Source organism: Suricata suricatta, chromosome 2 (assembly GCF_006229205.1).
Source record: "Suricata suricatta isolate VVHF042 chromosome 2, meerkat_22Aug2017_6uvM2_HiC, whole genome shotgun sequence".
Lineage (NCBI taxonomy): Eukaryota > Metazoa > Chordata > Mammalia > Carnivora > Herpestidae > Suricata > Suricata suricatta.
In genome coordinates, this window is record NC_043701.1 from 91,751,956 (window position 1) to 91,764,864 (window position 12,909).

At 41.2% G+C, this 12,909-nt stretch overlaps 1 protein-coding gene across 3 annotated transcripts; it reads right to left on the bottom strand.

The window, feature by feature from the left end:
* Positions 1-1,427: 1,427 nt before the first annotated feature.
* On the bottom strand, positions 1,428-11,943 carry AGR2 (anterior gradient 2, protein disulphide isomerase family member). Of its 3 annotated transcripts, none has more exons than XM_029929706.1 (8): positions 11,906-11,943; positions 8,995-9,140; positions 8,682-8,745; positions 8,520-8,572; positions 8,024-8,097; positions 6,010-6,073; positions 3,771-3,854; positions 1,428-2,571 (listed from the first exon to the last, which is right to left on the bottom strand). In XM_029929706.1, the coding sequence occupies exons 2-8, from the start codon at positions 9,131-9,133 to the stop codon at positions 2,522-2,524; spliced, it is 528 nt and encodes a 175-aa protein (XP_029785566.1). In that variant the 5' UTR covers positions 9,134-9,140; positions 11,906-11,943; the 3' UTR covers positions 1,428-2,521. The 3 variants fall into 3 exon arrangements, with proteins under 3 accessions (XP_029785566.1, XP_029785574.1, XP_029785570.1); XM_029929714.1 differs by having other exon boundaries at positions 11,888-11,936; XM_029929710.1 differs by lacking the exon at positions 11,906-11,943 and adding an exon at positions 11,671-11,782.
* Between the last annotated feature and the right edge of the window lie 966 nt (positions 11,944-12,909).

The window sequence follows — 12,909 nt, forward strand, 5'->3', positions numbered from 1 at the left end:
TGAACCATGAGATCATGTCCCTGAGCTGAAGTCTGACGCTTAACTAACTGAACCACCCTGGTGCCCCCTTTATTGTTTAGAGTCAGTTGTGGTTTGTTTCCCTCTCTTCTCTTTTTCCCCCTTCCCATATGTTCATCTGCTTTGTTCTTAAATTCCATATCTGAGTGAAGTTATACAGTATTTGTTTTTCTCCAAATGACCTATTTCATTTAACATAATATATTCTATCTCCATCCACATCATTGGAAATGGCAGGACTTCATTCTTTTTGATAGCTGAGTAATATTCCATTGGGTATCTATATATACATATAGATACCCAATTATATGTATGTATGTATATATATATATATATATATATATATATATATATATATACCTCATCTTTATACATTTATCACTTAAGGGCATTTGGGTTCTCTATAATTTGACTCTTATTGATAATGCTGCTACAAACATTGGGAGGCATGTACTCCTTCAAATCTGTATTTTTGTATCTTTTGGGCAAATACCTAATAGTGCAATTGCTGTATTAAAGGGTAGTTCCATTCTAGTTTGTTGAGGGACCTCCATATTGCTCTCCAGAGTGGTTGTACCAGTTTGAATTCCCAGCAACAGTGCAGGAGGGGTCCCCTTTCTCTGCATCCTTGCCAACACCTGTTATTTTTTTGTGTTGTTAATTTTAGCCATTCTGACAGGTGTGAGGTTGAATCTCATCATGGTTTTGATTTGTATTTCCCTGATGATGAGTGATGGTGAGCATCTTTTCACGTGTCTCTTGGCCATCTGGATGTCGTCTTTGGAAAAGTGGCTATTCACCAGGAGCTTTTTCATCTTCCCCAGCTGACAATGCACACCTGGTAAACAGTAACACCTGCCGTGCCCCCTTCCCCTCAGCCTTCAGGCCCTGGCAAGCACCGTGCTCCTTGTGTTGGTGAATCTGACTATTCCAGACACCTCATGGAAGTGGAAACAAAGCATTTGTCTTTATGTGACTGGCCTATTTACTTCTTAGCATAATGTTTTCAAGGTTCATCCATGTTGTGGCATGTGTCAGAATTTCCTTCCTTTTTAAGGCTCAGTAGCATTCCATTATATGTGTACACTGCATTTTGTTTCTCCGTCCATCTACCAATGGACATTGGGTGGCTTCCTCCTCCTGACTATTGGGAATAATGCTGTTAGGAACATCAGTACACAGATCGCTTTTCCCTGCTTTCAGGTGTTTGGAGGACATACTCAGAAGTGGACTTAGTGGATTGTATGGTAATTCTGGGTTGATTATTTTTGAGGAACAGCTGTGGTTTTTTTTACAGTGGCTGCACCATTTTATATTGCCACTGTGTTACCTTTTATTCAGCAGGTTGAAATAATATTCTCTAAAACCCCAGCATTCTTCCAGTTCTCTAGTTAGAGAGGCAGTCAACATATGCTTCCACTTAAATTTATTGGAACACAGGGCAAGATTGAGAGACGACAAGAAAGGATTTGTTAGAAAGAACAGGTTTGCTGATGTTTCCATATGCTTAAAGCAAAAGTGTGTGCGTTTGCATCTCTTTCTAACCTGTGTGCCCACACACTTCCTGTACTTGCCAGAACAGCACAGAGATTCTTACATTCTTTTTCACTTATCCTTTTGTTTCTTCATAGTTTGTATTTTCATAGATGACAACATATAGGGCCCTTTGAGTTCATAAACTATGTAACCATTATATTTTGAGGTTGCCTTTTTTAAAAAAGTTTGTTTAAATAACATTGCCATTGGCATCTTCACAGAACTCTCTTGAATGATTCTGAGAGACAAAATGTATCCTAAGGCTAGTTCTTAGGATTTCTTGAGGGCGTGTTCACAGGGGCAGATGATCTCTGAATGACCTTTTCACTGCCTTAGTGCTCTGAGGGAGAAAGCTTTCTGCCAGAAGCTTTATCTGAGAGGGTTAAACTGCAATATCTAACTAATATTGAATTCTTAAAGTGGGTATTAAGGAGCTCCCCACCAGGGTGGGGAGGTACCCAATCTTCCTGGGATGCCTTTCTACATATTCTTTGACACTAACACATATTCTGGTTTGATGCTTCTGTTGACTAAGCTCATGACTACTTTTAGGCACGCTGTGAGAAACTACGTAATGAGGTGAGGTGGTAACTGACTGTCTTTGGTCTTCGTTGCTCCGGTAAAATTTGTCTTATCTCTTCTTTGAACATTTTGTGTGTTCAAAAGTCCTATGTGGTGAATGAATTAAATAGCTTTTCTCTAAAGGACTAAGTTGGGGGAAGAAATAACAGGTTCAGCACCCCCAAAAGGATTTATTTTTTTAAAAATCATGGCTTAGTATGGGAGTAGGCAAGATTGTTTACATACATATAGACTTAAAACCAAATTAAAAAAAAACACCTGTTGTAACAATGACCATGATCTAGTCAGTATGTCCATCTGTGTTCCTGTATTCTCCAAGGTCTCCTAAGATCTTCTTAAGTCTCAAGGCCTGACATAGAAAACCTCGCAGATGCTGTTTTTTTCTCTACAATTCAGTCTTCAGCAACTTGAGAGCTTTCTTCATGTTTTCGATCACTAATGGGGGAAGAGGTTGTCAGAGTCAGAATGCCACCAGAAATTATATTGATAGATCTACTAAACCTCTAAATTTGTGTGTTTTGTTCATTGTTTCAATGGGGTGCTATTTCATGATAAAGTAAAGAGTTGGTGATTTTATTATAAAATCTTTTTCCAAAGGTATGTGAAGGCTTTTGTTTTCAACCTGGTTCTCTTCCAATATCCATTACATGCCTTTTCTACAAAGCAGTTGATATTACCTGTTCAGGATACTTGCCCTTAAGGAATCCAAAGGCTTACTAAGATATATGCTATTCTCACAAGAATTTCCAGTACTTGGAATATGCTTCCCTGGTCCCCCGGGGACCCACCAGAGGCATCACTAATCGACCATGAGAATCTCTGCTGCCGCCCCGTTGCAGCCTCACTGTCTTTCCCAGCACAGTGTTCTAGGTCAGTGCCGCTCAGGAGACATTTCTGTGATGATGAAAAATATCTGGTGGCGGCGCACTGAGTACCTAAACTGTGCCTAGTGTGCCGGAGGACTTGAATTTTGAATTTTAGTTAATTGAATGTTGAAGAACTACGTGTAGATAAGGGGTCCCATCATGGCTGCTATAGTTCTATGCAGTCACTCGTCATGGAGCAGAAATGGTTCTTGGGATGAAACCCAGTTTTCTTCCCAGAAGGACTGACTAGATGTGACAACTAGCTACAGTCTCCCATTGAGGTGCTTCACCTATGCTAAGTGTCTCCACTTTTTTTCCTTCCATTTTATGGCAAATCCAGGGAAAGTGAGGGTCTTTCCAAGTACTGGGAACCATCTTTCCTTCTGATCTTTAAAATTGAACTTAAACTCCATATCAACAAACTGGACTGCATTATTTCATTTTCATTATTCGGGAAAAAATACATAAGGCGTGCAGACTGCCACAATTACTCTTGTGATAGTGCAATTACTATTGCACTGATCCTTTGGTAGAAGGAGTTTAATGATATTCTGCCTAAGGGAAAGTTGAAAAGTAAGTAGTGGGGTCCCAGAATCCTCCTAGAGAAAAAGATACCTAATATAAATAATCTTTCACTGAGATTTAAAATAAATGAGATCAAGATGACTCTGATTTGCACAAGGCTAGTTAGGGTCAAACTGATTCTCCTGGCCAGGGCTCTCCTTCGGGAACAAGGGCAGTAGCCAGTTGGCAGGAAGTAACACTTACATAGAGGTATATCTGCAGGTTCGTAAGCATACAGACGATTCGAGTATCTGCCAGTGATGTCAGCTCTCACTGTCAGGGATGGGTCTACAAAGAAAAAACAAGTGGGAATGAAGTCTGTGTTTCCAAGTAAGCTCTGTCACGTGAGGAAGCCCAGGTATTTATCCACAGCCAACAAGAGGAACACAGTGATCGGCCTCCTGGAGTTCTCTTCCATCCACGCCGCATCCTAGCCAGTGGCTGCCGTGCCCCAACCAGGGTATCTGACAGCTGCAGAGTGCTGTTTGTGGGAAAGGTTAGGAACCCTGCTGTCCTGTCTATAGCAACTCAAAACAGAATAATACCTACTGTTGGGGTAGTGCTTGGGGCTTTGGGGAAACCACTGGCATTCTCTACTAAAGAATTATTTTCAACTTTTGAAATGCTTATGTGGTCATTGCAGTGTGTTACCAAGAGCAACCTAGATCATTAGAACCCCACGTCCAATGCTAGCTTTCAAAACCTATAGGTTTAAATCCATTTTTTTCATGTTTTGTATTTAATTGGAAGCTATACGTTCATGAGAAAAAAGGTATTTTCACAATACGGTGTAGCCAACAGGGAGATACTAGGATCTACACAGGTCTGGACACCTTGCCTTGTGCAAGAAGACTGATGAGGCTCATGTCCTGAAAACCAGATGAAGAGGGACTGTGGGAGCCAGGGACTCGTATGCAAAGTCCGCTGCTGGAACGTGAGCAGGCCTTCTCGGTCATTTCCGAATGTTGGAATGGAACCAGCTGACATTAATTGCAGACAGCAGACATTTATTTGTTCAACAAAGGCTTAAAAGCTATTATACTTCTGCTACGTGCAGAGGATACAAACACACAGTCTACTCTTCGTAACAAATTAACATAAGAAAAGCTTTTTAACCACTATTGGCTCCCAAGCCAGGGCCCTGCACTGGCTGGAACCACGTATGGAGTTTTAAGAAATCCCTCCTGCCTCCCAGCCTGCAAGATTCTGCTTTAAATCACTGAGATGCGACGGGGCAGCCTGATTTTGAAAATCTTCTAGGTGATTCTAATGTGCAGCCGGTGTGGGAACTCTTGAGCTGGAAGCACAAGCTGCCTGAGCTGAGTTTGTTGCAAGGCACTGAATGTGGGTTAAAATGCCCTCAGACAGGAATACTGTGAGAAGCACTCTTGCACAGAATGTAACGGGATGACCTATAAAGTCCCAGATTAAAAGCTCTTGATTTTCTAAATCCTAACAGAACAGAATCTGTACACTTGGCTCTAGTTTAGCTTTCTTCCTTTATATCCTGGCTTCCTCTCCCCTGGCAGGTGTCTTTAGTGAGTGAGATAGGCCAGTGGTGAGTTAGAGGTCAGTGAGCGTGAGCTCTGCTGTGGGGTGGATTTATTTATGCAGTGTTCTTAAATCAGTGACTTACCTCAGAGACACTCCCATTTCATTTGTTTAGTCATTTAACAAATATTTATTGCCAGCCTAACACAGGGTCATGCTGAAAAGAGGAAGGAAAAGAGGAAGAAACAGAGTCCCTACTCTCAAGAGCGTGGTCCTATGGGGGAAAATATATACTAAACAACCACCCACTAATGCAAACTTACCACTGAGGAAAGTAGGACTCTTGAGAGGAACATGATGTCACCAGAGCACATAGTGGGGATTGTGCCAGGTCAGTAAATGACGGCGCTGACTGGGGAGTTAACTAGGTGATGAGGAGGTGCTTGGTGGAAGCAGGAAGACCTTTCCAGCACAGGGAAGAGCACCTGAAACGTACCGGTGGCTAGAAGGAGCATGACTTCCCTGATTTCTTTTTTTTCCATTGCATCTTGGTAAGTTTCCCCAAAATAATGATCAAATATGTCAGAATGAAAAATCCAACATACGAATTGGAAGTTTGCCAGATGAAAAATAAATACTTACAGGCTTGATGTATTCAGGAAAATGGCCGATGCATTTAAACAGTTAATGGGATGCTTCCTTTTCAGATGTATTTGTGAGGACATGATAAGTTAATGTTAGCAGGTGAAAAAAAAACATGGAAATAGATAGAAGCTTGAATTATGTAATGAAATATGTTGAGAAATGTAGAAGAATGTTATACCCCTTGTTAGGGCATGACAATGGCATTGACCATGACAATGGCAGATGAGGGAGGGGGCATCAGAGGAAGAGATAGCGCAGCACTTGGGAAGTCATCAGTGTACTTAATCTCATTGTCACTTTTACTTACCAACAAACATGATCCTGGGGACATACTGGCCATCAGGAGAAAGGTGTTTATCAGTTGTTTCATACTAAGATTAAAAGAAAAGACAGCTTTTAGTTTGCCTGTTCTTTAGTTATTTTCATATTTGTGAATCCAGAAATGTGTCTGTTACTGGGTGACCCATCTTGATATACTGTAAGGCACATCTCTTCCACAGAGGGTTTATAATACAGATGGGGAAGCAGATTATACACATGAAATAATAAATAAGATAGAACACACTGTCATTCAGAACCTGAGGTTGAGAGCTGAATGAACACGATAAAGAGGAAGAATGTTCAAGAAGGGAGAATGTGGAGGGAGTTAGAATGTTTGGGAAGACATCTTGGATGAGATAGGAGGGAATAGAATAACGAACTAAGCAAAAGCACTTTTAGAGAAATTATAGGCTTATTTTATAGCACTTATAAGGAATGCACCGTCCATTGAGAGGTATAGGGAGGAAAATGAATATTGAGGATCCAGTTAGTGAAGGATTATGATGGACAGTGTTCAGGTGCAGTGGGTGACCAGAGCAGGGCATTTAGCCCTGGATGCAAGTTTTACTAAGACTTTCTGAACTGAGTAGGGAGGAATCTTCAAAAATAAACAGGAGTCAGGTTTATAAAATACGAGGTCACTTCAGACAGGGGGGAATGACTGCACAAAGGTAGAATAAAGGCACAGCACTTTCTGGTCTGACTGTGTTTTGGGAGGATTGAAACAGGGGATGCATGAGGCACTGACGAGAGAAACTAGGGAGCTGCTTCCGGGGCTGGCTCTTAAGTGCTCTTGCACACCATGCCAGGGTTTGCATTTGTTCATGAGTAAACAGGAACCACTGGATTTAGAAGAAGTACCATGATCCCAGTTTGGGTTTTGGGGTCGTTACCCTGACGGCCATGTGAGATTACCTGGGATTTATTTTGTAGGCATGGAGCCATTTAGTGATGCTGTAGTAAACTAGGCAGAGAAGAATTCTTACAGTACATAGCGGGCCTCACTCTACAGCGAAATGGCCAATAGCAAGACTATGTAGCAGTTAGACCACAGGGTTTCAGAACTGCTGGAGGTGTGTAGGAGAGTGCATCTAGAATCACACTTTCAGTGAAACAGGGAATAATGAAAGAAGAGCTATGTGAGAATCTTGAACCAAGCTGATAAATTCAGCATGGGATATGTTGAATTTAAGCTCAACTAATGCAATATCTATACCACAATTGCACATGCACAAGATGTTGCATGTTTGGGTGAGATGTAGCAATTAACTGTGTGGGCATTGATTAAAGACAGATGTAGATGAAGTCGTTACAGAGAATATAAAATATTAAAAAGAGAAGTATGTGGAGTAGAAATTCACCAAGTCACTAATACTGAATGTGAGAGGAAGGCAAGCCTGTGGAAGGGAGGTGAGGAACTACTGATGTGAATGCTCTTTGAAGTAGTCAACCTGTGTCAATGTGGAAATAGGTGAAGGAGAGAGAGAGAGAGAGAGAGAGAGAGAGAGAGAGAGAGAGAGAGAGAACTTGCAGTAGAAAGAACTTGCAGACAGAATGCTTGACCAGCGGGAGGGGTGTTGACGGTGAAGAAAAGTGGGGATGAGGGGAGGCCAGGATGCACATGCAGTGATTCAATTTAGAGCACCAGGAAACGCTTTCTCCCAGGGACAGGGGAGACAAGGACTAAGAAGGACTGCAGGCGAAAGGGCACTGGAGACTCGCCAAGATAAAAGCCTTCCAGTTTTTACAGCCACAGAGAAAATCCTGACCACAAGATCGCATTTTTCAGACAACCTAAAGTTATTTATCAATCACTGAATAAAAGCATAGGCATGCAGGATAGATTAGTAATGAATTATCTTTTTTTTCTCTCTCTCTAATTCGTGAGGAGATATTTGGAACAGAGTGCCGTGTGACTCGAATGCATTGGAAAAGATGGATTGTCGATTTCAAATAATGAGTCATGGAGGAATGTCAGCAATGATAAAAAGTAAACTTACAACCAGATTGAGGAGGACGAACTGCTCTGCCAATCTCTGGACTTCTTTATTGTCTGCAAACACTTTCTTTAAAGCTGGAATAGAGAGAAGAATCATTAAATGTCTATCTCATCACTGGTTGAAAAATCATTCCTCTCTATCATATTTGAAGCTGAAATGTATTTTATTTTTTAATTTAAAGTGTTTATTTATTTGATAGAGAGAAAGAGAGAGAGAGAATCCCAAGCAGGCTTTGTGTTGTCAGCCCACAGCCTGATGGAAGGCTCAAACTCACAGACTGTGAGACCATGACCTGAGCTGAAATCAAGAGTCAGATGCTTAACTGACTGACCCAGCCAGGTGCCCCCGAAGTTACTTTAAAATAGGTTCTTACTACGTAAGATATTCTGTTTTATTCAACTATGCTAGGTGCTAAGGATATAGAGATGAATGACCTGAACCTTGGCCCTAAAGCTAAAAGCCTATAAAGGAAATTATATTTAGAAGAATAAATTACCTTGACTGTGTGGGCATTCATCCAAGTGATGAATAATCATTAAGGGTTTGTTGCTGTAAGAGACAAAAAGCGATTTGGTCATTTTTAATGAGTAAGATCTCATGTACAGCTACATATCACTAGATGGCACACTTGCAAGAACTCTGCAACCCTCCTCTTTACCTTGTCTTGGATTTGTATAAAGCTTCTTCGTAAGTCTGAGTCCAGATGAGTTGATCCCCCCAGCCTGGAACAAAATGAACCAGTATATTTAAAGCTATTATAATTTCAGACTAAAAATGTTAAAAAGCAATGGTGAAGACTGGGATAAATATGAACTGGATACCAAAAAAAAGTACAAAACCCTCTAGAGAGAGTAGAAACACTGATAAACGTTGATGAATTTAGAAGAAACACATGCAAAAATATGTTCAGCACACAAGTCTCAGCTTCTCAGTTAAGTGGCATCGGAGGCCGACCAGAAGCTCACTCCTACCTCTGGAGAGGGTCTGGGGCAGTTTGGGTGCAGAGTCCTTCGTGTCCTTCTTAGCTCCTGGTTTGACCGTGATATCTTTGGCCAGAGTGTAAGAGAGGGTGGCAAGGAGCAAAAAGGCCGACACTGAGATCTTCTCCATGGCAAATCTGATATGGAAACCAGCAAAATGTCAGTTAAACAGAAGGGAATGAGCAGTCTTTAAAACCTTCGGCCTCCATCTCAGCCATGGGATACAAAGGAATCGAGGCCTAGCTGAGCCTGAAGACATGCAGCTGGTATGAACCACTGCCCTCCACAGAACTCTCCTAGGAATACGTAGTGTGAATATCTACCGACTTTTTTCTCAACAAGTATAGAGCCATATAGACATAAATATACTGATGTAGATCTCCATAGAAACCTACAGTATAGAAATAGGTATATAGATTTTTTTTTTAAAGAAAATAGGTAGATGTATCTACTCTTCCAGCTAAGGCAATTTATATTTGAATTTATTATTTCAAGATTTTGAGTACTGGAAGGCACCTTAGGGGTTACTTCTCCATTCCCATGCCCCATGCCTCATGTTATAGAGGAAGAGTCTGAAATTCAGGGAAATGAAAGCTTAGGAGGTGGGTGCAGAAAGGCATCTTCTGGGCCTTGCCATTTTGTAGGGCTGGCTTCCATTTCCCCATCCTGAAATGCCTGCCCTAAACATACACACTTCTCCAGCCTTCTGGTAAAATGGGGATGTGGCCATTAAAGAATAAGAGCTAAGTAAAATGAATCTTTGTTTAAATTAAAACCTGCCAATTTTGTCACTTAACTGAAAACTTGAACCCACATGTTCTCTCCCTAGTGAAACATTTACTCAAATTCCATTTATTCGTTCTGAATTGACTAAAAAATAAGTCCATGCAAGTTCATTCTCCTGACACGGGCCTCTGTCCTTAGGTGGCACGTCCTTCAGTGCGCAAAATACTCTATGGGACTCCTAACAGGGAAACCCAACCCATGGGTGTCTTTTTGTTATTTTTTCCCCTTCCTGTATTTCACAGTTAATTTTTTGGGAAAGCTACACTACTACAAAGCAGATGCCTGTAAGTAGGAAAGTGACCAGGAAGATGAGACCCATGAGTGAGGGAGGGAGCTAGCTAGCTGGTAAAGAGAGCTGTGCTAGCAAACTGCTGTGCTTTTCCATCACATGCAGAGTTGGGGATAGGATTCCAGGAAAGACAAAGACTGAAACTGCTTAACAAATGTCTCACTAATATTCATGTCGGTCTCGATAAATTCTGCAATGAAACAGGATGACCTATCAATGGTTGGTATTTTTAAGGGGGAGAAAGTTTTTCATGTTCTGCTAGCTTAAATGAAAATCGTGGCTGAGCATTGGCTGTTTTCAAAAAAAAGCATTGCTAAGTTACAAAACTCAGAGGATGCCTTAAACTGACCGGTTACTATTCAAACCATAATAGGTAGCTGCAAATGTCTAACTCCAAAAAGACAAACAGAAAGCAAGGATACACATTCTTCATTTTCTACACAGATAGAAGCATGTACTACGAGCCAACAATTCCCAGCCTTCTTAGTACAAAGACATCTTTTTAACACTAGAAAAGAAAAAAATAATAACCCAGGAAATTTGATATGAGAATAATTATACTTATAAAATGTAAATTGGCTCAGAAACATATCATGGCAAATAATTACTTTGAATTTATCAACATACATCTGATTTTGTATTTTGCTTACAGCAACAGTACCTCTTTATGCTAGAAAAAATAATCATGAACGGGCGGCGAGACGTTTGATCTATTTCGTTCATCGACCCTTCTCGTTGCCTGACTATCAGGACCCCTTGTAAGCCAGCTGGAATTAGGGACATAATGCATGTATTTTATGGCAGGGTGATTCACAGAAGCCTAATGTCACTCCTGCTGTATAAATATACTACTGTGTGCTCACTCCTGAGATTCATTCTACTGAGTTTTTATATGAGGAGTAGACTCCGTCTGCAAATTTCCTGCATAAACCACCTCAAAACAGAATTCTAGGGCACCTGGGTGGCTCAGTCGGTTAAACCTCTCAGGTCATGCTCTTAGGGTTGTGATATCAAGCCCCTCATTGCCCGGCACGGAGCCTTCTTAACATTCTGTCTCTCTGTTCCTCTACCACCATTGATGTTCCCTCCTCCTGTCTCTCTAAGACAAAAGAAAACAAAACAAAAAAATGGAAAATAGGAGATGGTGAGGATTTGAGTACAAACACACACTCTATCCCTAGCACTTTTTACTGGTCCCTGTATGTCCATCTTCTAATCTTTAGCAGGGAATGAACTGGCAGGAGATTTCAGTGTCTCGGTTCATAAATGCTTCAGGAAAGCCCCCCGCTTCCTAATAGCCCATCCCATGCATTTCAAGACTGAAGATGCAACAAGAATATCTTTACAACAGACAGAGCAAAAGAACCATTTTTCTGATTTGCAGTAATATTCTCAAGTGCCGTTCCCAGCGGGCAGTCCGAGCTGAGATTTCACAGTCCTGGGGGCCTGTGCTCTCCCAGTGGGTGAGAAGGACTGCCTTAGATGATGAGCAGTGCATACTGACAGAACACCCTAGGCCCTGTCCCAGGCTTAAGAACTCTTAGAGTTCACCCGCTCTTCAACCCCTTGTTTCTAAAGGGAGAAAGCATTACCTTGAAAACAGCCCAGGAATGCAGTCCTTTTCCAGCCCTGGCTGAAGCAAGGCCCTGGTAAGCCTCTGATGGAAATTCCCTCCCCACAGCTCATTCCATTGCCCTGGGAACCACTTTGCACTCCTCTCTCTATTGATTCCTGTAACTTTACACGGTAATCAGAGCCCCAGACTCACTCTAGCGAGTGCCCTGCCCACGCTATTGTCAGGAGCCTTACCTGGATTTCTCCACCCACCTGTGTGTGTGAGCCAGCTGGTCTCAGTGTGGTCCAAACCTCCTGGTGAGCCAGCTCAGCCCGAGCCTCTATTTATGCTCAGAGCACACCTCAATCCCACCCACTAATCCCACAAGGACAGGTTGCAAACTCAGAAAGGAACTTTCTTTTTCCCTAATAATTAGCTTCCCTGGGCTCAAGAGTCCCTTTAAAAAAAAGAAAATAGCATCACAAAGTGTATGCTTTTCAGTGTGCTGTTTTTAACTGTTTATTGAATGTATATTGTTAAGAGATTTGGAAAGTGGGCAGCGTGCCAAATCCAGGTAAGCTTTGAAAGAAGACGTTTGATTTGCCTGAAGGCTGATTTGTCTTTACATGATTGGATGGAGAGTGCGGTGTGTAGAATTTTTTTCTCCCCCTTGGGCAGATTGCCTTTATTGAGTTGAGAACACAGGGATGATTCACAATTTGAACTCCAGTCACTGGACCTGTACTCTCTGTTGTAGGACACGTTAACTTCCACTATACACTTCCTCTTCCTGGCAAACAAAATGTACATTCACCATGGCTAGGACAAATTTGCAAATTGAGCATTCACAAAGTATTTCAAAGCTGAGGAAGTCATTGAAAAAAAGATACCTCATACTATGAGTTTTCATGAATTACATTGTAGTTGAAAATCTGCAACAACACTTCCCTCCAAAAAAATTCAAAAGTGATCCATGGATACTCTGTCATTTAATGTCAAACTTTCCCGCTAGGCACGTGGAAAGCCATTTACCTCATTTTTCAGACCTAGAACCTAAAGTCTATGACTTCTTCTTTTTCCTTCAAGATTATGTAATTATTCACGAAAGATTTTCAGACTGAACTCAGATTTTATATAAAACATTTCAATCCTGTGTTTTGTTCATGAAGCTATATGCAATCTAAAAGCTCAGATTAGATAAATCTTTAGCAACAGAAAATTAACTAATGGGTTACAAGCCCTGGAAAAATAACTTTTTAAGGTGATATAAGATCAT

What these genes read in the sequence shown, in the direction of transcription:
- AGR2 (XM_029929706.1), bottom strand. Translation starts at nt 9,133, where the DNA reads ATGGAGAAGATCTCAGTGTCGGCCTTTTTGCTCCTTGCCACCCTCTCT. An exon ending in GCCCCAGACCCTCTCCAGAG is followed by an intron (nt 8,746 to 8,994) that starts GTAGGAGTGAGC and finishes ATTTTGTTCCAG; the next exon opens with GCTGGGGGGATCAACTCATC. An exon ending in TTATACAAATCCAAGACAAG is followed by an intron (nt 8,573 to 8,681) that starts GTAAAGAGGAGG and finishes TGTCTCTTACAG; the next exon opens with CAACAAACCCTTAATGATTA.